Below are 25397 nucleotides of genomic sequence, written 5' to 3' on the forward strand. Positions count from 1 at the left end.
CACACACACACACACACACACACACACACACACTTTTTTTTTCTGAGATAAGGTTTCTCTGTGTAGGCCTGGCTGTCCTAGAACTCTCTGTAGACCAGATTGGCCTTGAACTCAGAGATCCACCTGCTTCTGTCTCCAGAGTGCTGGGATTAAAGACATGAGCCACCACACAAGAATTTCTATATAACCTTTATCTATTTTCCTCATTATTAGCCATCTTATAACAGCACATTTATCAAATCTAAGAAAAAAAATGACTTAGTCCACACAGGTAGCTACAGCTAATACAACGAGCTGGGTAACTTATAAAAAACAACTAAACTAAACTAAACTATTTCCCATTGTGGAAACTGAGAGATTCAAGTTCAAGATGCCAGGCAAGTTCTGCATCCAAAAAGGGCCTACTTCCTGGCTAATGGGTGGGCCTTCTTCCTGGGCCTCCATAATCAAAGAAGCAAGCTAGCTTTCTGGTTCTCTTAGGAAGGGCTAATCCCGGCTGGAGAAATGGCTTAAAGGTTAAGAGCACCGACTGCTCTTCCAAAGGTCCTGAGTTCAATTCCCAGCAACCACATGGTGGCTCACAACCATCTGTAAGGAGATCTGGTGCCCTCTTCTGGCCTGCAAGGATACATGCAGACATTACACTGTATAATAAATAAATACATCTTTAAAAAAAAAAAAGAAAAGAAAGAAAATAAAGGGCTAATCCCACCCTGCCCCATCTAAATACAAGGGGAGTGTTTAGTCTTACCACATGCCATGCTTTGTTGATACCCACAGGAGGCCTGTCCCTTTCTGAACAGAAACAGAGGAGTGGATGGGGGGTGGGGTAGTGGTGGAAGAAGGTGGGAGGGTGGAGATGGGAGGGTAGGAAGGGAAACTGTAGTCAGAATGTAAAGTAAGTAATAAATTAAATAAATAAAAAAATTTTAAAACTGGAGGAAAAAAAAGGCTAATCTCATGGGGACTCAATTCTCATGCCCTAATCACATCTCAAAGTTCCTACTTTTAAAAAAATCATCATCTGGGACGGGGAAGATTTTAATATACAGATTTTTTAAAATTTTATAATTAATTTAATTTTATACATCCGCCACGGATTCCCCTGTCCTCCCGCCTCCCTAAGGGACCCCAACACTGGGACCATAGCAGCCACACTGGTACGTCAAAGAAATTCCTCAACATACTTGAATTTCAACTGTTTCCCCACCGAAATCTTTTTCCTATTGCAGGACCCACACCAGAAACAGTGCATTGTTCTTACTCGCCTGTGACCTGAATCTCCTTTTTCCTCTTGCTCCCTACAACTGTAAACGCTTTGAGAATTAACTTCATCTACTTAGGTTTCTGTTTTCCTCATGATTATAGACTCCAGACACTGAGAACACGAGTTCTCGTCCCAGACACAGTGCCTTTCTCCAATATCACATTATGGAAGACACAAACTTTTTCCCTAGAGATTTATATATTTTTATGTGTCTGGATACTTTGCCTGTATGCATGTATGTGCTCCACATGTGTGCAGTGCCTCAGGAGGCCAGAACTGGAGTTACAGATAGGTGTGAGTTCCCATGTGGGTAGTGGGAACTGCACAAAGGTCCTCTGAGCCATTTCTCTGGCCCCATGAAAGGCGCATCAACACAGCTTATCACTGCTGGTTACCATGGACAGGTGAGGCAGTATCTGTCAGCATTCTGTACAAACATATATATTATTCTTTGGAAGCAAGTCACTAAGGCTAGGCTACACCAAAAGCCAATGGTGCCAGCAGTTGAGAACGCTGAAAATCAGGTCCGTGCTAGTGTACATTTGATCTCAAGAAATTTCACGGACAATAAATACTGAAGAGAGAAGAGACGAGCAGTAGGCAGTGGAAAACAAACAGCTGGCTACTTTTCCCCAGGAAGGATTTCACTGCATTTGGATCAGAATCACCCTTTTAGGTAGACTGGGAAGCTTTGATGGCAACAACCAGCCTTTCTGCGCTTTTTAAGAATCATCCGCATAAGAACAAGAGACAAAGCTGTAAATGTCCATTTCCCAGAAACAAAAATGTGAAACTCTAACTCACAACACACAAGACAGGGCTGCCAAGGACAGAGAAGGTAAATGGAGCACAAAGCTGAGTGGACGGCCAGCCCGGCTGCTCTCATTCAGCAAGAGAAAGCTGTCACATAAGAGGAGGAAATAGAAAATTCAACGTATAAAAAGCTATAGAACTACCATTATTTATAGAAGAACGCCTCTAAATGTTGCAAATGAGCACTCAGTACAGTAGCCAAGCACAAAACCAATATAGAGGTAAGAATAGTCACACAACGGAAAGATGACTTACACAATATAAATGAGTGCCATTAGAAATCTCTTCGGCTCCGTGGTCTAAAATACCCTCAAACTTGGTCGACAGCCAAGATTATCCTTGAGCTCTGACCTTCCTGCCCAACTTCGTAAGTGCTAGGTTCAAGACATGTGCAACCACAGCAGGACTGTAAATGATAAATTACCCTACCATGAATCTTAAATAACTGTATTAATAGTAATAACAACATCTCTAATAAGAATAACCACATTAAGGTATTATAATTAGTTGAACATCAGCTACAAAAAACAATTTTGAGCAAAGGCTACATGTAGAAGCCACAGGCAGGTAGAGCTATGTGACTACCAGGCCAGTCCAGGTTGTAGTACAGTGGTTCTCAACCTGTGGGTCACAACCCCTTTGAGGGTCAAAAGACCCTCTCACAGAGGTTGCCTAAGACCATCAGAAAACACAGATATTTACATTATGATTCATAACAGCAGCAAAATTACAGTTATGAAGTAGCAATGAAAACAATGTTATGGCTGGGGGTCACCACAACATGAGGAGCTGTATTAAAGGGCCGCAGCGTTAGGAAGGATGAGAATCACGGGCACCACCACACCTGGCAGGGTGAAGGGTATTCGGAGGGTGGTGGGACTGTGAGGGTGGAATGTCATCTAAGTATCTGTTAAAGCTAAGGAGTACATGCCAGATGGTGGTGGCGCATGCCTTTAATCCCAACACTCGGGAGGCAGAGACAGGCGGGTCTCTGTGAGTTCAAGGCCAGCCCGGTCTACAGGGTGAGATCCAGGACAGCCAGGGCTACACAGAGAAACCCTGTCTTGAAAAACCAAAACCAAAACCAAACCAAAAAAAAAAAAAAAAAAAAAAAAAAGGTAAGGAGTACAAACTACAACAAATTTACTTTACATACGTTAATTACAAGCTAAAAAGAAAAAGATATAACCTATGAGACAATTCTGAAAAGTAATAAAAGATCAGCTCTAGCATATCAAGACCTATCACAGTAGACACATCCATAAAGTAGACGAGATTTATAAAGAAATTCAGTATGCAATATTTGAAATCCAGAGAACTTTAGTGTTGAATACACTGTGTTGAGTATCATTTGGGAAGCAAAGAGAAACTGGATTGCTATGTATCTTTCACTAGTAAGTTCAAGGTGAATTCTCTCTGGATGAAAGAAAAGTCAAAAACATTTAAAAAAATATTCTAAACAACAAAATGAGAATTCTTCTAGAATCAGAATTATAAACCTTTTTACTATGACATCATTTTGAAACCATAAAATAAATATAAAAATAACCAACTTCTGCAAGAGTGTATCATCTGCTGTCATGAGTTTAAAGAGCTACTCTATGTATACATGTAGGTAAATGTATATGATGAGCCCCAAATAACAAAATACTGTTAAAAACTGCCTCTGGGGAAGGAGACTGAGACACACTCATGTTTATGTTGACCAGGTATGATCAGCAATTCTCAAATCCAGAGACAATTTTTTTATTGTCTACTATGAACCAGCAGCATAAGTAACTTGGAGTCACCATAAAATGTTCTTTCGGGGAAGTTTCTGTTCTGAGTATCTGGCGTATAATTACACAGATGAATCCAAGCCCCTGTCCTGTGCCTTATGTATACAGCGGCTGGCTAATATTACTTTCTTCAGCCCAGGACACAAAAAATTCTTTTGAAATGTCAAAGTTCCAAGTTCTGTCTGCCATGTTATTGCACACCATAATATAAAAATTTCCATTTTTCAAACTAATTGGAATTGACCAACATGTAATTAATCTGAATCAGTAAGGATCATTTAGGCCCTTCAACACCTAACTGTTGAAGGCCTAACTGTGATGGCACATGCCTTTAATCCCAGCTGTTGGAAGGCACAGATGGATCTCTGTAAGTTCAAGCCTAGTCTGCTCTCCAGTGAGTTCCACAGAGCCAGAACTGCAGAGAGAGATCTCAACTCACGCAAACACACACCACTTGGCCACACTTCCTGTGTGCTCACAGTCCAGGTCAAGTTCACTGCTTTCTAGTTCCTGCACACATCCTTGCAGTATCTTAAATACTGTTTCTTCTGCTGAGACCTTACCCTCATCTCAGTCCACAGAAATTACCCTGCTACTGTGGACAGTTCAAATCCCACTCAGTTCAGAGCTCTTCCCAAATGTGCACTGGCACATTATTCACATACACTCAGGAAGGTCACAAAAATGATAGTGATACAAAAGCAGAATATTCAACTTAAAAAGTTATCTATTATTTAAAAGTCAGCATTATTGGATCCCTTTTGAAATATTTATTCTGAGAATAAGATTTTAGTCCAATATTTTAATAACAAGGGAAATGACAAAAATTGGATATGAAAAAAAATTTAACAGAGAACCTGGTAAATCCCAAAAAAACAAAATAACAAAGACAAAACATACAACCATACAAACTGTTAAAAATATAAAACCCAAACACTGCACACGTATTTTTGAACTGTTGTTGTTATACTCCAAGGTGGGCCGAATTATGTCCAAGCCAATAAATAACAAATAAACACACCATCTTAAATTATCCTATTTTGTTATCAATAGTAACTTTTGTTACTTTGCTTTCTTGATACAGATTCTCATGTATCTCAGGCTGGTCTTGAACGATCCTACCTTGACCTCTCAAATACTGAGATTACAGGGATGCAGCACCATGCCTGGCTTATATACACAGTAATTTTAGAAAGAATACGAATCATGTGTGTAAACTGTCCACATTAAGCAACACATATTTTACATATAAACACATCACTTGTACTTAATGGAAGACAAAACAAAATGTAATTTAAACATCTTGATTTGAGAATAATAGTGGATCTGACTGTTTTGATAAATTGCAAGCTCAAAATCACCAAATGTACTATCAAAAGATAGTTACATCAAATGTTTTTAAAAATAATTTCTTTCCAAACCTTTTGTACTTTAGGGTAAAAGGAAATACAAGATTCTTTGCTCATAAATGATGGTACTATTTTCTATGGCTAACACAGAAAGCAGCCAAGAAGGATGAGTCCTACAGAAAAGTCCGTCTTTCCAGCAATTCCAAGTGGTGTTATTCAGCACTTCACGGAAACACTGGGTATCCCAGATCTGGCAGTTACTTCTGCTGAAATGTCCTTCTGCCCATGACACCCATCCAAGGCTTTCAAGCACACCTGACCTTGGCAGTCCACAGGAGATCACTATGTGAATGGATCTGCGGTGGATATGAGGGCTCTTGTTAAAAAGAAGTCACTCTGTGTTTCCAGGAAGAAACAAGGGGTGGGACAGTTCACCCAGAACCAGAAAACCAGTTCCTACTTAGATCCCAGTTATACAGAGAACAGAAACCGAATGCCCAGACCTCAAGCACACTCTGGGTTTCTCTATATCCACAGAGGACCGGGCGTTAGAAGCGCCTTCTGGGCTGGACTCTGGAAGGGCTCCGCTCGGCTTCAGTCCGAGAGGGACGGGGAGCGCACAGACCGGCCGCTGGCGGGGCTGGAGAAGGCAAAGGGCTCCTTGTCCTTGTCCTTGCTGTCGTGCTTGTGCTTATGCTTGTGCTTGTGCTTGTGCTTCTTCTTCTTCTTCTTGTGCTCGTGGTGATGGTGGTGATGGTGCTCGCTGTGCCGAGAGGACGTCGACTCCTTAGCAAACACTGAGAGTGGAGCTGCTACCATGGAGTGCACACCCATCTCCAAAGGCTGCTCTTTACCTTCAAGAGGAAAACACCAATGAATGTCTGTTGATAGTACGGAGGACGGCTATCCTAGGAGGAAGCCGGCGACAGTCTCCTGAAGTACTGAAACACAATTTTAACCAGTTCAACAGAACTGCCACTTGGCCAGAAGTCAACTAACTCAGGTCCATCCAGCCTATAAAAAATTATAACAGATGCTAGTGTATTAGCAAATCATCCTTTGAAGGTTAGTATTTTCTAAGTACTATGATTAAACAATAATGACTACCTGAGTGCTATATACTAAAATCTATACTGGCCAATGAAAATATAACTCCTTCAAATATTGCTCTGCCCTAAACTATTATGGGGGAGGGCAGTACTTTATTGAGTCACTTAGACTTAGAAAATTATTAAAACACAAATACACTATCTTAGTTACTGATAACGGTATCTTGGTGAAAATGAAATACTCCTTTAGTTGCTTAGGTGATTTCTGGGAATATATAGATAAAGGGAAACTCTTCTGAAGATCCAGTACACATGGTAGAGACCCAGGAGAGTGGAGGCTGTGAAGGGAAATGTTCCTAAAGACTAGACTCATGTCAGTAAAAAGACAGGAACTGAAAACGAGAAGACCGTGTTCTAGATGAGTCTGTCTGCTTAGCCTTAGGATGTACTGAATCTCATTGAAAAAGCAACTCAATGTCCTCAAACACCCCCTTCAGTTCTAGTAATCTGCTGACTGAGGAAACTCTAACAGTCATGAAACTGTGCTATCATATGATCTTCATTTCAATCTTAAATGAATTAAGTATGCTCCTCAGGCTACACGTACAGAAAACAGACTCCTGTCTCACAAAGCAGAGCCAGGCAGCAGGGCAAGGGAGCAGTGTTCGAGGCCCACACACAGCTGAGCTCCCTGCTGACTGTTTGCCATTTCCATCAACCACGCGCGGTGACTGCCTAAGCTGACTGTCTGCGCTTCTCGGAGCCTCAGGGCCTGTGCTGCACAGGTTTCATCATCTCCTACACACTGGCCAACCTGCTGGGAATTCAGAGAAGCCAGCGGTTATCCTCGAAGTTGTGCTGCCCAGCAGAGGCAAAGGCCACATGGATGTCTGTGGTTTACTCTGTTCTAGGGAATACCTACAACCACTTCAAAGGTGACTTCATCTTTACCTGCAGGCCTCATAGCTCACATTAAGCTATCTGGACTACAAAGCTTGAACTGTGCTTGACTTCAAGAATCTGGGTGACAGGATCAACGGTTCCTGTGACAAAGCACCGGTTCCAGTCTGAATCAGAATATTTATAAGATGAGCCTGAGGCCCCAGATATAACAGCAAGAAACTTAAAGTTCTGCCCAACTGACTCAGAGTCAACCTCAAAAGCTGTCTAAAGATATATCAAGTTCAATACTAATCCTGGATAATAAGTATTATGAACTGAAAGAGATCAACATTAAAGGATGCTGGTCAATGCACTCACTGTTTTAAAAACTATTGAATGTACAGAGAAAATTAGACGTTTATCTAGACTTTCCCATATGGCTCCTACCACTGAGTAATAATGATGAGGAATTTAGCTTTATAGAAATAAGTCATCCTATAAATAAAAATGGAAAGATTAATTAGAATAACATTACTTTGTAATCCTTAATGAGTTAATACATTTAGATCCTAAATGTACACAATAGTTAACCTCATATAAGAGTCAACCAGATATTGGGTATTTCCAAATGGAAATACACACTACTGACAAACCTAAATCCAATTACATGTCTAGATAGGACTGTAATTACAGAAATTACAAAGAACTCCATTGTGCTAACTTTACCACAAATAAACAGAAAAATTATACACCTGAAAACTATAGACAAAAATATGATTTCTTTAACAAATACATTGCATGGTGGAGAGAGAAAGATATGGACTAGAATATAAATTTAAAAAGATAAATGATAAAAGGATTGCAATGTGGACTTTCTGTGGGCACTGATTTAAACAAATACACTCTAAAAATAAAAAAGAGCCATAGGGATGGTTCAGCATGGCTCAGTAGGATTCACTTTTAAGCTGGCAAAGCCCCCTCAGTGATGTGAAACGCCTTTTCTATTTTAGATAGCGGATATAGCAGTGGAAGAGATAACTATAATTCAAACTACTGTAATTTGTCCATTTTGTGATACAAAAGATATCTGTCAAATGTAAAAGTTTCCCTAAGACCAAATTTGAACAAACAAACAAACAAGCTGTAGGCAACTTAACATATGTAAAACAAACAAAAGTACTTAATAAAAGCCCAACGTGCAAGCTTTGCAGTCCATCTGATAAGAATGCTTAAGAAACAGTGGACAATCTACTATTTTTATTGACTTCTTTTACATTGGGGAGGTATATGTTCATATTTAAGACAAAGCCTGTAGTAGTTTCTATTAGGAAAGATAAGAAGTCTATTCTTTGATTCTTTAGATCAAATTAAAAAAAAATAAGATGTTGAAACACATCATTGTAATTTAAAGTTTGAAAAAAAAAAAAAGTCTGTTTTTCATGTTGAGTTCCAAAAGAAAGATCTCTAGGGAAAGCGTCCAAGCCTTTTAAAACAAATTATTTTAATTTCAAAGTAAGATTTCAAGTGCTAGAATTGTGCTTTCTGAATTATGCAAGAAGGCATTACATAATGCAGCAGTCTGAGGAGGCAGCTGCAGGACTCTCCTCTTCACACAGAAAGCACTAGGGAACTCCTGCTGCTCCACGTCCCCCCTTCCCTCTGCTCTCCATGCCTGCCATCACTCAATGAACCTGGGAGACAGTCCTGTGGGCCCCAACCTCGAAGCGAACACAGAGAGCTCAGTGTTGGGAGGGAGAGGTTCCACGTGACCAATCTGTCAGTCACAGAACCACACAGCCTTTCCTGCCTGTTCTCCTTCCCTCCGGAAAAAGGGGACGGGGTCAGTTTATGAAGGGAAACACTCTTACACCTCTCCTCTGTTATCCCCCAGTTTGACCCATTGCCTCCACAAAATCATACTCTGAAATATCTTCTTTACCCTCATACACAGGGGAGGGAGGAGGGAGGGAGGGAGGGAGGGAGGGAGGGAGGGAGGGAGGAAGGGAGAGAGGGAGGGGGAGAGGGAGGGGGAGAGAGAGGGGGGTAGTGGTGGTAAAAGCACATCATCACTGTCCTCTACCAACAAAATATGCATGTCTTCTCCATCTTACTTAAAGCATCGTGTTTTGTTTTGTTTCTACCCTCCTAGATGAGGTCTGTAACACATTTCCGTTGGTGAATATCATCCTGCTCCTTGGCTCTAAGTCCTTGAGACATGACAAGTCACCTCACCTTGTGAATAAAGGAAGCAAGGGACCCCCACTCAACAGCTCTGAAACCGAGGGGACAACATAAACGAGGAAAGGCACACTGCTCAAAGGAGCGTTCCTTAAATAGTTCATGACAGACAAGTGTAGCTCGGCCAGATTTGTATATGCTGTCTCTCCATGTTTAGGCAACCAGGGCAAAACTTTCTGTGAGTTTTAGCTACCACGAATAAAAGAGAGCTCAGCTAGACCTGGCCCACAAAGCCCACACGTGCTCTTTAATCCAGTCTGGAGACTGAAGGGAGGCTAGACCTTCTCTTACCACTGTGCTCTTTCAGGAACCTAACTCAGCCACAGACTAATCTTGCTCCCACATATTCCCAGCTCCAATAGGAGGCAGGAAGAGAGGAACTGCCCTTTAGGACCAACTTACTTGGTATTTCTTAGTTTAGACTAACACTGAATCTCTGACATCCCAAAAGACGGATCTGTAAATATTGATCCCACAGAAAGATGGTTATACCAGCCAGGCAGGCCCCTTCTAGTCTTCCAGGAGAGCGGAATGGCTCAGCAGCTAAAGATATTTACCACCAAGCCTGACAACCCGAGTTTGATCCCGGACCCCAAGTGGCAGAAGGAGAGAACAGACTCCTGCAAACTCCTCTACAGGCGTACTGTAACAAAAGTGCATCCACACTCACACAAATAAATGTACAAATGAGAAAGGAAGTAGGTTGATACTCCTATTGCTTATTTGTTGTGTTTAGAAAAGCTACTTTATCCAGTGTAATGATGTGCTAGCAAAAAGCTGTATTTGAAATTCAAAATACACACATGCATACACACACACACACACACACACACACACACCTTTAGAATACTACCCTTTGTAAACAAAATCTTCTAAGTAATATTGCCAGTGAATTTTTACCATGTGCTATCAACAGCCTTCAGGAGCTAGCAGCACCAATATACTTAAGGAACACTAAGAACATTATAAACCACAGCTTAAGGACCAGAAAGATGGCTCAGTGGGTCAGGTGCCTCATGCCTAACAACCGGAGTTCCATCCCTGGAACCCATCGCCTCCAAGATGTCCCCAAGCCTCCACACCTAGTCCTACATTTAGCTTTCTCTGATCTTCCAAAATGATGAGACTGGACAATACCACAAAGAAACTAGAAAATAAAAGTGAAAATGTATTCTTAGAAGTAGTACTAGAACAATGATACAAACCATACACGTTAAGTGTTAAAGATCTGCTTTTTACACAGCTCATGTGCCACATCACATCACTAAGAAAAGTTAAACAAATGTATTCAAACTCTTTTTGGAACAGGAACCGACTTGACTCTAGGAAATGCAGAGCTGACTTTGACACAGCTGAGGAGAAGGTCAAAGAGTCATTTCCAAACTAATGTCAATAAGTCTGAAACTCCATAAGCCAAAACTTTAGATGAGCAGAAAACTCCCCGTGTGTAGTAAACATGTAATAGGTATGATGAATTAGCAAAATTGTACCAAACAAAAGCCAAGAGCACAGAAGTTAGGGATGTAGTTTAGAACATGTAGAAGGTTCTGTGTTCAATCTCCAGCGACACACACACACACAAGTTTAGAATGAACACACAGTTTAGAATGAATATACACACACACAGTTTAGAATGAACACACACAGTTTAAAATGAACACACACACAGAGTTTAGAATGAACACACACACACACACACACACAAAGTTTAGAATGAACACACACAGTTTAAAATGAACACACACACAGAGTTTAGAATGAACACACACACACACACACACACACACACACACACACACACACACACATAACACACCTGAGAAGGAGAGAGAAGGAAAAGAACAAGAAAAGAGGCAAGAGGAGTGAGGAAGGAGGAATGAGGGGAGGAGCCAAGGGAAGAATCTTCCAATCCCTTCATTCCTGGAAACACAAGCCAAAGTCCCAGCTAGATTCCTTCTGAAACATAGTGTGTGACTGACTCTATTACCTAAATGTACACACCTCACAAAGGCTCTGGGTCTATGTATGGTCTTAACACTAAAGCATTTTGAGCTGTTGCTTTTGGCTGAAGTCTACTATTAATCACAGTTGGCCCCCAAGTTCCTTTCTCAAATCAATAAACATTACTCTTCTGTTCATATCATACAAAACCATATATAAAACAAGCAAAATCCACCCACTGAAACATAAGCAGAAATCCATAGGTGTTTAAGGTTTCCTAATAACTTTTGGAGAACCACTCGTCAGAAGTGACTTTGCTTAATGGGGTGTTTTTTTCTATTCCTTTTCCTTCAACACTCGAAAATTAATCTTTGTGTCCTGGTAGTTGATAGCATCCGACAGTTGCTATTCATTTGGATTATATTCTTCACTTAAGAAGCAACAAAGAACACAGTAAGCAGAAGACCATGTAAATGAGTGAATACATAGTAAGTATGACTGAGCTGATCAACCTTTCTTAGGAAAGCCTAAATAATTTAAGTGTGTGTGTGTGTGTGTGTGTGTGTGTGTGTGTGTGTGTGTGTAGCTCAGAGAACAACTTCATTTCTCTCCTTCCATCAAACTCAGGTCGTCAGGCTTGGCAGAACCCACCTTTACCATGGAGCCATCTTGCCAGCCCTGAATGGAATACTTTAAATAAAAGTTGTGTATGTCTAGCACTAAGTTTTCATGACTGAAATAGCAATCCTGAGCAATGGGTGAGAAGTAAGTGGTTAATTCGTGGATTATATAAAGGTACAATGATACCGATTCTGAGGTTTGTATAGAAGTTAACATCTGACTGTAAGGCAAAAGCAAGCAGTTATAGTTATTACAATGGGTATGCAACAGCATAATGAAGGGTGATTTTTTTCTCATCTATTTTTCTTCTTGTTATTTATAAATTTTCTATGACAGAAACACAAATTTTTGAAACAGATAAACACTAACCTGAAACACTCTTTAGACTTACAAAATATAAAACTAATATATTACAAGAAAACTAAGTTCTCTATCTTTACAGTATTTTTAATTGATAAATTAACACTGAAAAAAAAAGAAAAAAGTTTAAAAAAAAAAAAAAAAAGAAAAAGAAAAACAAAGCTGGGCAGTGGTAGCACATGGTTTTAATCCCAACACTAGGGAGGCGGAGCCCAGCGGATCTCTGTGAGTTCGAGGCCAGCCTGGTCTACAGAGCGAGTTCTGAAGGACAGACTCCAAAGCTACACAGAGAAATCCTGTCTTGAAAAATAAAAACAAAAACAAAAAAATAACAAAAAAATTAACTCTGAATTTAGATTTGCTTGAGATAAAACAACACAAAACAAAAAACCAGGAAACTGCACCTGTTCCCTTTCGGGACAGTTCCATACTCCACTGGGGTTTTGTGGTTGGTATGATGTCACAGCCTAATGAATGCTGGGGCATCAAGGAAGATCTGGAGCTTGATGGTCGATATTTAGAAAGCCCTAAAAGATCAAACGAAAGGGAAAATATGATATATTTAGCAGAAAAAAAGCTTGACGGGTTTCACATGTAAGCTTTAAAACCAGAAATAGTTTAATCCTAGTAAAACTCTAATCATAAATGAATACGAGAAATATTAAGGCTACTACTAAAGATCACAAGTAATTTAATCCTTTGTTAAATTGCCTCAATCTGAGGAAATTCATATTGGAGTAGCAATAAACTTGAAAGACTTGCTGAATACACAAATTAGACCTTATATTCTGCTGCAGAAGCCATTCACATATTTTATTATTTATTTGGCATTTGCATATAGTTTGTAAAAATTTCTAAAAACATTTCAACTATCAAATTTACTGAACACATCAAAATAATGTAGGGATTACAAATGCATTTAAAGTAAGAATTAGTTTAGTGGTATAACATGAAACAGGATTATAACAGAATCCAGGTCAAATTCTGGTCCCAAACTTATTAAAAAACCAGAATGTGTTCTACAAGGGACCCTGGGACTCTTACATAAGATGAAAACTAAAAACATGCCTAGGCATGACCTGAGAAAGGAAAGTCATAATAATAAAAAATGGGTTCTAAGACAGGAGTGGTGATACATGCCTTTAACCCCAGCACTTGGGAGGCAGAGACAAGCAGATCTCTGTGAGTTCAAAGCCAGCCTGGTCTACAAAGTGAGTTCCAGGACAGTCAGGGAACACAGAGAAACTGTGTGTTTTTTAATTGCTAAATTAACTCTGGGGAAAAAATAAATTAAGTACAAACTACACTGAAGCCACTAAGAATAGACTCAACTAAGCAGGAGACTGAGTATCAGGATGAAGACTAGGCTGGTGGAGGAAAAGGTCCTACTGCAGAGCCTACAAACCTGACTCTAGTTCCCGAGACCCATGTGATAGAAAGAACTGACTTCTACACATTTTTCTATAACTTCCACATGTGTACAGTGGAATGAACACACACACACACACACACACACACACACACACACACACACACACACACACCAAAAGAAAAGAAATACTGAATTCAAATACCAATAAATAAGGAAGAGAAAAACAACATAACCACAATGTCTAAGTACTCTGCATATGATTAAGAGATGAAACCTAAGAAGAACATCTATCCACAGGCTAAAAGGAAGAACTGAGATTAAACACTAAAGACAGAAACAATTCAATGAAAATACAACAGAAAATACCTCAAATCTAGAGAAATAGACATTCAAACACAAGAGGTATTTAGAACCCCAACTAGACATGGGCGGAGAAGAAATCTCTCCATGGTATGTAACAGTGAAAATTTGAAAGAACATTGAAAGTTGCAAAAAGACTGGAGATGTAGGTCAGCTGGCAGCATGCTAGTTTAATATGTATAAAGACCTCAATTCAGTTCCCACCTAGTATAAAACCAGATGTAAAAGCTGGGCATGGTGGCGGTGCTTGGCGGTGGCGCATGCCTTTTAATCCCAGCACTCGGGAGGCAGAGGCAAGTGGATCTCTGTGAATTTGAGGCCAGCCTGGTCTACAGAGTGAATTTCAGAACAGGCGGGGCTGTTACACAGAGAAACCCTGTCTTGAAGAACAACAAAAAAACCAGACACAGGTACTCAACATCTACAATCCCAGTGCTTAGGAGGTAGATGTTGTTGGTTGTTTTTGTTCTTTTGGGCCCACCACCCAGGTCAGAAATAAATCATACAAACAGAAGCTTACTCTTAATTGTAAATGTCCAGCATTAGCTTGGCTCGTTTCTTGCCAGCTTTCCTTAACTTAAATTATCCCATCTACCTTTTGACTCTGGCTTTTCTTTTTCTTACTTGTGTATATCTTACTTTCACTCTTACTCAATGGCTGGCTGGGTGGCTGGCCCCTAGCATCCTCCTCTCCTTGTTCTCTGGTCTTTCTTCTTCTTCCTCCCAGATTTCTCCTTCTACTTATTCTCTCTGCCTGCCAGCCCCACCTATCATTTCTCCTGCCTTGCTATTGGCCTTTCAGCTCTTTATTAGACCATCTGGTGTTTCAGACAGGCAAATAACACAGCTTCATAGAGTGAAACAAATGCAACATATTTTTGCATTATTAAACAAATGTTCCAGAGCATAAACAAATGTAACACACCTTAAAACAATATTCTACAACAGGTAGAAGCAGAAGGATAAGAAATTCACCACTGGTTACACAGCAAGTTCAAGGCTAGCCTGTGATATGTAAGATCTAGCATTAAAAAATTAGTATTTCTAGATCTTAACATATACTACTATATATTAAATTACAACTTTTATATATATTAAAAGTTACAAGGGAAATATAGCCACACATTTACAAAGACAAACACATCAGAATAACAACTGACCTCTCATCAGCAACCCTAAGAGCCAGAAAAACATGGAAAGATACACTAAAGCCCTGAAAGTAAACAGCTGCTAACCACAACTGCTAAAGTCAACACAGATAGTTTTTAATTGGTAAGAGAAATAGACATTTCACAACATGGCAAACTAAGACAACTCATGATGACCAAACAACCACTGCAAAAGATACTTAGAGGACTACCATATACAGATGAGTTTCATGGATAAGTAATGCTCTCCTACACGTCATGGGCTTAAACAAGAACCCCAATGCCAGGTGCAGTATACCTCCCCAGGAGTTGTTTGCCAAGAGGTTGCAGATATCCCCCAAAAGTAAAGGCTATGGGAATGCAGGATGGCCCAGCAGTTAAAAGCATTTGCTGTGCTTCTGAGGGACATGAGTTCAGGTCCAAGCATCCGTGTCAAGAGACTGACAACTTCTGTAAATCCAACTCAAGGGAATCTGACATGCTCTTCTGGCTTCAGAAGGTACTTTTAAACACACACACACACACACACACACACACACACACACACACACACAAATAAAAATAAACCTGAAAAAATATTCAGGCTATTGTCATTGTTCTAGGTTGCCTACCAGAATCAGATGTTAAAAGCCTTTTTACTGAAGATATCATATACTTTGGTTTCAGGAGACAAAGAAATGAGGAAAGGACTGAATTGGAAACTCCCTCCCTGCTTACTAATGTTTATAGTGTAGGAAGGTGCAACGTAGGCTGCTGGGAAGGAAACTCATCCTTAGTCTCACCCAGCTGTAGACCACGTGTGCTACAAAACTGACCTGCCAGGGAATTACGTCTACTGGGCAACAGTGGCATGGCTATCTGTGGGGTACCCAACTGTTCTGTGGTGACAGACACCTGATACTATAAACCTGGTCATGACGAGGAGAACGTGGGCCCACGTGGGGAACACAGCACCACTGCTGAACATGTCAAACTGTCTTCAAAACATTTATGTTTAGTCAAAGACTACTGTGGCCCTCAGTCAGCGCAAAGAAGCTCTTTTTGGAGAGGATGATGGTAAATGTAGATTTATACCTGGCCAAAGTGCTAAGAATAAATGTTCAGTTTAAAATAGAGTATCTCTATCCCTTCATTCCCGAGACCCAGGGCATATCATAGCAAAGAGGGAAGAAAGGACTTAAGATCAAGAGTGTTATGAATCACTGCCGTTGTTAACCATGAACACACAGCAGTTACACACATCTGCACATTTCCTATCATGGACAGAGGTATCGGTAAAGCCCCATTTCTTCCTGTGTTAATTACTGCTAATGACTGCTCGAGGAGGGCTATCATTAGGTAGCGGTACAGCCACTGGAAAACTAGGTAGGAAAAATAAAAGATTCAGAGGGCAAGGAGAGGGGATGCCAAAAGGCAAAGGGGTGAACACAATCACAATACATGAGAAAATGTCAAATCATTTGAAAGAGGGGAAGACTAGAGGACCAGACTAGAAAAGTCAGAGCCAACAACTGTCTCCAGGAAAGACAGCTCACGGCCGGACACTCACAGACCAAGAGTCACAGTGTGGACGTCAACCTATCAAGCCAACAGGCTGTAAACAAGCTGCTATAGCTCTGGGACATCTGATGACGCAGGCTCCCACTAAATGCACTGAGACACAGGGGCCAGGCTCACATGCTAGTAAAGGGAACACAAAGACCATTTAAAAGTACAGACCAGGGTTACGACTTTTTTTTTATTGTTGTGTGTTTGTTGTTCTCAAGACAGGGTTTCGCTGTGCAGCCTTGGAACTCACTGTGTAGACCAGGCTGGTGTTGAACTCATGCATACATCTGTCTCCTGAGTGCTGGGATTAAAGGCTTCTGCCGCTACCAACTGGCATAGGATTTTCAAATAATCAGAAAAAAAATAGAGCAAAAATACTCAAAGGGGTGGGGTGGGATAGGAAGAAAAATCACTCATAATAAGAAAAGAAATGTTAAAAAATAAATCTAAGCTGAGGAGATGACTCAATCAGTAAGATAGTAGCTTCAGAGGCATGAGGACCTGAGTTTGGATCACCAAAACCCACGTTTAAAAAGAAAAAGTGGGCCCACTGGTACATTCTTTTATTCTAGCAATGACTAGATGGGAGGTGAAGGCAGGGAGATCCCTGGAAGCTCACTGCATCAACAAAAGGCAGATAGATGGTGACTGCAGCATGCCACCCAGAGTTGTGATCTCATACACGTGTGTACCCACACGTGAACACACACAGGATGAAACAGACCTAAAGTTGTCATTTTGTAGCTATTACAAAGATAGCATAAGCAACAAAAATATGGTATTTGAAAAATACACCCAAGTCTATGGTATCAAATTATATGGAATGGGCAGACAAAAAAAAAAAAAAAAGGAGCATTATGAAACACACTGCCTGCCTTTAGTAAAAAATAAATAAATAAAAATATTGTAAAGGTAACTATAGTCATATTATAACAAGATACTTTGTTATGATGACTACTACACAAATCCAGAAGTATACCAAATCTTCTAGGGGGAGGGGGAGACAAAGCCTCACCATGTAGCTCTGACTGGTCTGGAGCTCATGAGGTAGAGGACTGATATAATACAACAAACTAAAAGAAACAGCACTTGTTAATTGTATTATTGTGTGTGCATATGTGTGCACATGCGTTCACACATGTAAGCACAAATGCATGCCATAATACACAGATGGAATTCAGAAAACTTTATGAGGTCAGGTCTCGCCTTCAACCTTCACAGGGCCCCCCTAGGGATTTGAACTCAGGGCACCAGGCTTGCACAGCAAGAGCCTTTACCCACTGTGCCATCTGGCCAGACCTCCAAAACGTGCTCTCTACAATTTACTGTTTGTGAGTGTAAATTACACTGATACAGCCTAAGAGTTTTATATTGTCTTCTCAATTTTACACTTATTTAAATAACAACAGACCTTAGAACGGATCTATATCAACAGTCTCCACCTCCCCTGAGACCGTGGTACACTGTCCTTACCTGGAGTAGACGGCCTTTCGAGCATGTTCAGATGATGGGAAATGAAGGCCTGACTATCATGAACAGTGTCCATATCCACCTCCTCCTCGTCTTGAGAACTTGAAAACTAGAGCACACACAACAAAAGAAGAAAGAGCCACGGTATCACTTCATGTTCCGATATTATCTTTCAGCACAATCGGAGGAAAAAGGCCAAAGAATAGACCCATTGTGATTTTAAAAAGAAAAACAAGTCTCTTTTCTTCAAAAAAGGCACTTAAACAAAAACTGGGTGAATCAGTCCCCGAAGCAGCCGATAGGAAATTACTGTGAATGGCAACTAAACCCATGGCTGTCATGTGGGAGAACTAGTGAGCTATGGTGGGATGCACTTTCCCAAACGTTAAGAAATATGCAGTCGGTTAGAAAACTGGATGGAATGTTGTAGGAGACTCGGGTTCTTTTGTGATTCGCTATTTCCGACGTGTTCCTGCTAAGGAAACCCTAAGACCAGTCCTACACAGCTAACACAGTAACCTCTTACGTAGATGATGAGTTTGAGCTCACTGCTAGCCTCCCTCCTCTTCTCCAGTATCTGACCAGGCTCTAGTGGGGCCCCCAGGGGTCCAGCCTTCTCTTTACTCCTGCTCACAATCTTGTACACTTATCACACTATGATCCTATGGCAATACTTAAGACCAAAATTAGATTTCTGGATACAAGCAGCTGGTAGTAGAGCCAAAAACTAAACAGCTGTAACAACCACACAGATTAGAGCATGCCCAGTGACCAAAGTTAACAGGAGTCAATGTAAAATGTGCAGCCCTTTCCTGTCTTTTATGGGGGCAGAAGTGTTGGTCAACTTTTGGAGATTTCTCTCACCCATAAGGACCTTATGGGTTTTTTAATTTTATTTATTTATTTTTATTTCATGTGCACTCGCGTTTTGCCTGCATATATGTCTATGAAAGTGTCGGATCCCCTGAAACTGGAGTTACAGACAATTATGAGTTGCCATGTGCATGCTGGGAATTGAACATGGGTCCTATGGAAGAGCAGCCGGCCAGTGCTCCCAACCACAGCCATCTCTCCAGCCCCTTTATGTGTTTTTGTTTAAGATTTACTTTTATCATTTTAAATTACAATTATGTGTATGTGTCTGTGTGTTTAGGGGAAAGAGTCACAAGTGTGCAGTGACAGGAGGCCAGAAGAGGGTACCGGATCCTGGGGAGCTGGAGTTAGAGGCAGTTGTGAGCAACTGGAAAGGGAACTCAGGACATCTGGAAGAGCAGTAAACAAATGAATGCTCTTGATGGCTTAGCCATGGGTCCAGCCCTAAAGGGCCGCATCTCCTGATGTCGCTTTCTCTGTTACCTGAAGTGCGTATGTGGGAACATCAGTGTGGGGGGTGGGGTGGGAGGAGGACACTGGTTCCCCCCCAAGAGAGCTCTTTACAAGGGACTGCCTTCTTCCATGTACACATTATGATGTGTATTCTCCCCAACCCAAACCTTAGGACACACTTCACATTTACAAGAAACGTGATTATATTCCAGATAACTTAGTCAAGTGTCAAGACACCAGCAGGGAATGGCCACGAGAACAGTCTGGCCTGAGTCCTGCTGAAAACGGAAGGCTGGAGTATGGCAGACACTGTGTCATCAGTATGAAAATCATTTCTGGAAAAAGCCTTTTAGGGTGAAATGATTCACACACATTCTTTTTATAGAGCCTGACAATTTACAATGCAGAGTTGGGGTTTTCTAAAGGCAAAAAACACAAATTTTAAAAATTATCAAATGTAACCTACCCTCTCCTCCCAAGTCATCATATTATCCGTTCATTCATTATTTTCTTTTCAAAACCATTTGCCAGGTGCTCACTCTGTTTAGAACTGCCCAACAATTCTAACTGTGCAGCAATCAACGACTTACAGGCAGGTCTCTAGTTCAACAGTCTGGTACAAGACAGGCTGATGTGGAACAGGCTCTCGGAACTGAGTCTGTCTGCAGTTTTGTCCTGCACTGTGTGTGCAGAGAAGAAATCCGAGGGTCCCAAAGAATCTTACATCACCACACAAGCAGACTGGAGCACATTTGTTCAGTTTAGTCATGTGATGACTGTGATATTTTATGAATTGTAAAATGCTAAGCAAACACAAGCTGGGGGGTTAAAAAGGCAGTGACCTGAGGCTAGAGAGCTGACCGGTTCAAAGAAGACATTGTCCTCCCCAGGTGGTGCTACATAGTGAGACTCTGTCTCCTGTGCTAACGAGACACTCACAGGGTTCTGAAATCCAGCTAGCTGTGCATGACAGCCTGGGTTACTCAAAGATTCCTGGTTGCTTGCTCCAGCTTCTGGAATTATGGTAGGATTCAAGACAGCTTTTTTCTCCTTTAGATTAAGAACAAGCCCGAGCTCTGGCAAGGGTAAACAGGAAGGTCTACTGAGGCCAAACAGGGTGAAGTACAGGTCCACAGCACCACACCGTAACCTCCAGTCATGTGCAGTCCCTAAGAGGCAGACACAGAAAACTTTATTACCACATCATTAATCTTACGAAACCGATTTCAGAAATCAAATACAAATCAACTGGTTAACTGAGTGAGAGCGTGTGTTGAGCATGCATGTGCAGAGGTGCTGTGGTGACGTGTGGAAGTCGGTACAATCTGCAGGAGTCAGTTCTTTCTTTCCACCACACGGACTCCAGGCCAGACTCACACCGCCAGGCTTGGTGGCAAGTGCCCTCCCCTGCCAGGCCATCTTGCCAGCACAAGTGAAAACCTGCTGTGTAAACAACAAATTGTTCCGGCTTTAAATATTTCTTTCCATCCTTCCGCTTCGCAATCACTCCACACGCACTCATTCTCTGCCCACTTGTTAGGACAACAGGAGTCAATTACTAATACAGATACTACTGGAAATGTCCTAATTTGAGGTTTTAAATTCGCTAAGAAAATGAGCTGGGAAGGTAGTTAAGCAGGTAAAGGCACTACCACCAAGCCTGACCACTGGAGGTTGATCTGTGGGACCCACAGAGTGGAAGAGGAGAAACCGACTCCCACAAGTAGGCCTATGACTTCCACACCTGCACATATGTGCACACCACACACATATACAAAATCACAAATTAAATGTAGTACAAAAACTTAAGCACAATATGAAAATGTACAACTTCTTGATATAATTCTAAATGCAGTTTATTATAGAGGAAGAAAATACTTTGCTAAACATCTTCACATTGTTAATTAAAGTTTCTGAAATCATTTAAGCAAATCTTCCTATAGTTATCGCTTATGTATTTTTTCCTCAATGGCTATAATGTTCTCTTCTATATACTTTAAATGAAACCAGTTTTTAAAGTCTCCACTTTCAAACCATTGCCAGCTGGTTTTTTATTTGTTTTTGGTTTTTCAAGACAAGGTTTCTCTGTGTAACAGCCCTAGATGACCTGGCACTCACTTTGTAGACCAGACTGGCCTTGAACTCAGAGATCCCGAGTACTGGAATTACAGGCATGTGTCACCACACCTGGCTGCCAACTGGTATGTTTTGACAGAGCCTCATGCTGCCCAGGCTGGTCTGAGCTCACTAAGCAGTGAGGGATTATCTTGATTTTGATACAGCTCCTGAGTCCTAGGATTAGAAAGGTACCAGGTTTATATGGTGTCAGGGATTAAAAACTAGGGCTGTGTGTATACTGGGCAAGCACTCTATCAACTGAGTCACATTTCTAATCCAGTGTCTTTGTTCTTGATATAAATTTATATGTTGCTCACCAGATAACCCAAGAGACTCAACAAGGCACACAGGATCCAGCAAGACTTAGTGACTTAAAAAATGATTTAACTTCTTTGCTTATAATATACCCGCATTCTTAAAAGAACAACTATTAAGGTGATGGTACATACAGTAGGAAAACCCCTGATGTTGCTTTAAAATGTTTGAGCCTAGGATATAGCTATTATACAGTTTTACATATCACCGGCAAGGTCCTAGGTTTGATCCCCAACACATCACACAGACACAGACACAGACACAGACACAGACACAGACACAGACACAGACACACACACACACACACACACACACACACACACACATTTTTTTCTCCAAAGGCCAAATACACTCAAATCTATATTGATATAATACAATTATGTATTACTTTTCCTAACATGATTATGTAATCATGATCATGAAAAATCTTTGAAAATTAAATATGAAAATGACTTCTTATAAAAGATTCATTCTATCTAGAAGTTTAAATCATCTTCAGTCCAGCTTCGCAATCAAATGTTCAGTGTTTCCCCAAAATCACTTTGTAAATACAAACTTCTCCTGTCACTTCCCTTGTTCACACTGCTTCCAGTCACTTGCAAATTTTAAAGTTGACCAGGAACTTGTTAAGGACCACGGCCTCACTGATCTCCCTGTTCAGTGTAAATTTGTGGCGACATAGAATTTCTAAATAAAGCAGCAACTATACTTTACATTAGATATTATCACAAACATAAGATATCAGTTGGACACTGAATTTGTCTAACTGTAACTTTGTGATGAGATCAAATGTTCAGAGACTGTCCCATTAATCTTAAATACCATTCCTTTTGTCCAAAAATTCTTCTCAAGGGATAATAAAACAATTCTTTATAACTGATTATGCCTCCCTCAATATTTTGAGCTACTATGGTCAGTCACATATTAATAGTTGACATGGCACATTTTGTACCAAAGATTTACTGCTAAATAATTAGTTAAAAGTTTCTGAGGTTCGTGCTCATCCCCTGGATCAAAGTAACAAGTAAAGTATTAAACTCTGTGCACACCTAACAATCTTCCGTGAGGAGGGAAAGCTAACCAAAACCAACTAACAGCATCTTAGTTCAGACTAGATTACACGCTATTTTCTGGTATTTGTTTTCTTTTTTAAAAACAAAGTCCATCCACTTTCATTTTACCAGATTTCTTCAAACTAGCTTTACTGGTATATTTCCCATGGCTACTGCACTGTACGAGGGGATAAATGTTATACAGCTCTTAGTATTTCAGTACTAGTAAACTAAATTAAAGAACTGAAATATTAGAATTCAGTATTTGATTCAGCAAGTTACCAATGGGCTAGCATGGTAAGCAATTTTACATATTCTAGAGAGGAGAAAAAGTATCATACTCAAAAATTTTAAGTATTAGAAAATAAATAATTAAGTATTAGAATAAATACCCACAGGTATCTTTCTACTTGCAAAAACCATTTAAACAAAATAATTTCAGCCTAGTTCTTGACTAAACCTTTCAATCAAAAGCAGTATTACAATTTCAATCTATTAAGAGATATACCAAAAACTGTCGTTAAATATATGACATTTATAAAGTCACAGATTTAATAACCTAATTAAATAAAAGTGACTTACAAATATTCTTGACTACCCAGGCTACTGAAAATATAGCCAACTAATCAAGATCCTGAATTTGATTCCCCAACAGAGAAGGATAGAAACACAAAGCTCAAATACAAGAGAAGTATAACACTGAGTGTTTAATGTGAGGTAGACATTGTGCTTTACAAACGCCAAGTTGTCCATGTCTCAGTTTGCAGAAACCAGTTTTACTATCTGTATTTTTAAACTAGTTATGTGAAGAGTAACAACTGAGATGAGATTTAACCTCAGCAAACCCATCCCAGGGCTAGTGCTCCTATGCACTATGTCCTTCCATTCCCTGATCTCACTCAAAAGGATGGAAACTCACACTACAGTAAGATGCATGCTCTCTGAGATGTAGAACAGTAGCATGCAGTCTTTAAAACTACAGGTTGTCTCTTATTCTACATTCACTCACTGTCCTGGAAAAATAAGAACGAAATTAGTTATCTCTGAATGAGGCAACTGGGAAGCTATAGAAAAGAGGTGGAGCTGGGCAGTGGTGGCGTACTCCTTTAATCCCAGCACTCAGGAGGCAGAGGCAGGTGGATCTCAGTGAGTTTGAGGTCAGCCTGGGCTACAAAGTAAATTGCAGGACAGCCAGGACTGTTACATAGAGAAATCCTGTCTCGAAAAACCAAAAGAGGTAGAAAGACTAAGGTTTATAGCCCTTTAACTACTTAAAAACTTGTAAAATTCACATTTTTTCATTTCTGCAACCACAGTATGAAACAAAGTGAACATATCCTAACACATGTTATAATTTAATGTAAAAATGTGGTATCCTATTTGAAATGGGTGATGAGAGGAGGAGATAGAGAGTGGGTCACACAGTAAAGTACACGCAACTTAAGCACGAGGACTTGGGTTTGATCCTCAGCACCCATGTAAGTCAGGCATGGTGACATGCCCCTGTAAGTCCTGTACTAGCGAGGTGGGAACAAAAGCCTGGCCCATCAGCTAAAGGTTACACACACACACACACACACACACACACACACACACACACACAAACTCTCTCTCTCTCTCTCTCTCTCTCTCTCTCTCTCTCTCTCTCTCTCTCTCTCTCTCTCGTCCTTGAAAATCTGATGTAAAATGAAAACAAGGGACTTTCAAAGTTACTGCTCTCTTACCAGAATTCATCAGTTTCCAGAGCTGATCTACTAGGGCTTCATTGCATAAGGGAGACTCCATGTTCTTTGTAAATGGTGGATTCTTTGTCAACATGTTTAGAATCTTATGCCTGCAAGAATGAAAAATAAATAAATGAATGTCTAAATGACCATTTGGGGACTGGTGCTATGAATAAGAAACACTATAGAAGATAGGAAAACTATTTTTCTCCTTTCCCATTAGGTTTAATTATGTATTTGGTTCCATTTCTATATGCTTTATGTCAAATCCTAAATATTTATCACATGTTTTCTCACTAAACTATCTTGTGGGTTTGCTTTATGATTATCTGAACTGTGTAAACAACGTCTTCTACAATCTGACTTACATAATCTTAACAATCTCATTCTTTTTAGGAGTATTGAAAACAAAAGCAAGCAAACCAACCAACAACCTGGTGGTTAAGTATGAAAATCCTTAAAATAGGACAACAGGACAAAACACTTCCAAGATGGGCCAAAAGTTCAAATTAATAGTAACATAAACTTCCTATCTTAGCACCTTTAGAAAACATGGAAATGTGTAGATCAATTTTAAAGATGGAACACAGAAAAAAAGGGGAAAGTATCTTCAAAATAAGCTGCAATTGAGTAAATCATGGTGGCACATACAGTCCTACCAGGCTG

The 25397-nt window shown here is 40.3% G+C and overlaps 1 protein-coding gene across 2 annotated transcripts in view; it reads right to left on the reverse strand.

Annotated features, from left to right (window-relative positions):
* Positions 1–3810: 3810 nt before the first annotated feature.
* The window catches only part of Taf2 (TATA-box binding protein associated factor 2), a 67995-nt gene continuing 46408 nt past the window's right edge, over positions 3811–25397 (reverse strand). Inside the window, exons 22-26 of one of the 2 annotated variants that reach the window (XM_028871915.2) lie at positions 24732–24841; positions 20462–20691; positions 18200–18305; positions 12703–12825; positions 3811–6061 (exon numbers count right to left, since the gene is read on the reverse strand). In XM_028871915.2, the coding sequence (XP_028727748.1) occupies positions 5802–6061; positions 12703–12825; positions 18200–18305; positions 20462–20691; positions 24732–24841 (829 nt within the window). In that variant the 3' untranslated portion in view covers positions 3811–5801. The remainder of the gene's footprint in view (positions 6062–12702; positions 12826–18199; positions 18306–20461; positions 20692–24731; positions 24842–25397) is intronic. The other variant, XM_037197793.1, reaches the window with a different exon arrangement.

This window comes from Peromyscus leucopus, chromosome 20, assembly GCF_004664715.2.
Source record: "Peromyscus leucopus breed LL Stock chromosome 20, UCI_PerLeu_2.1, whole genome shotgun sequence".
Classification (NCBI taxonomy): Eukaryota; Metazoa; Chordata; class Mammalia; order Rodentia; family Cricetidae; genus Peromyscus; species Peromyscus leucopus.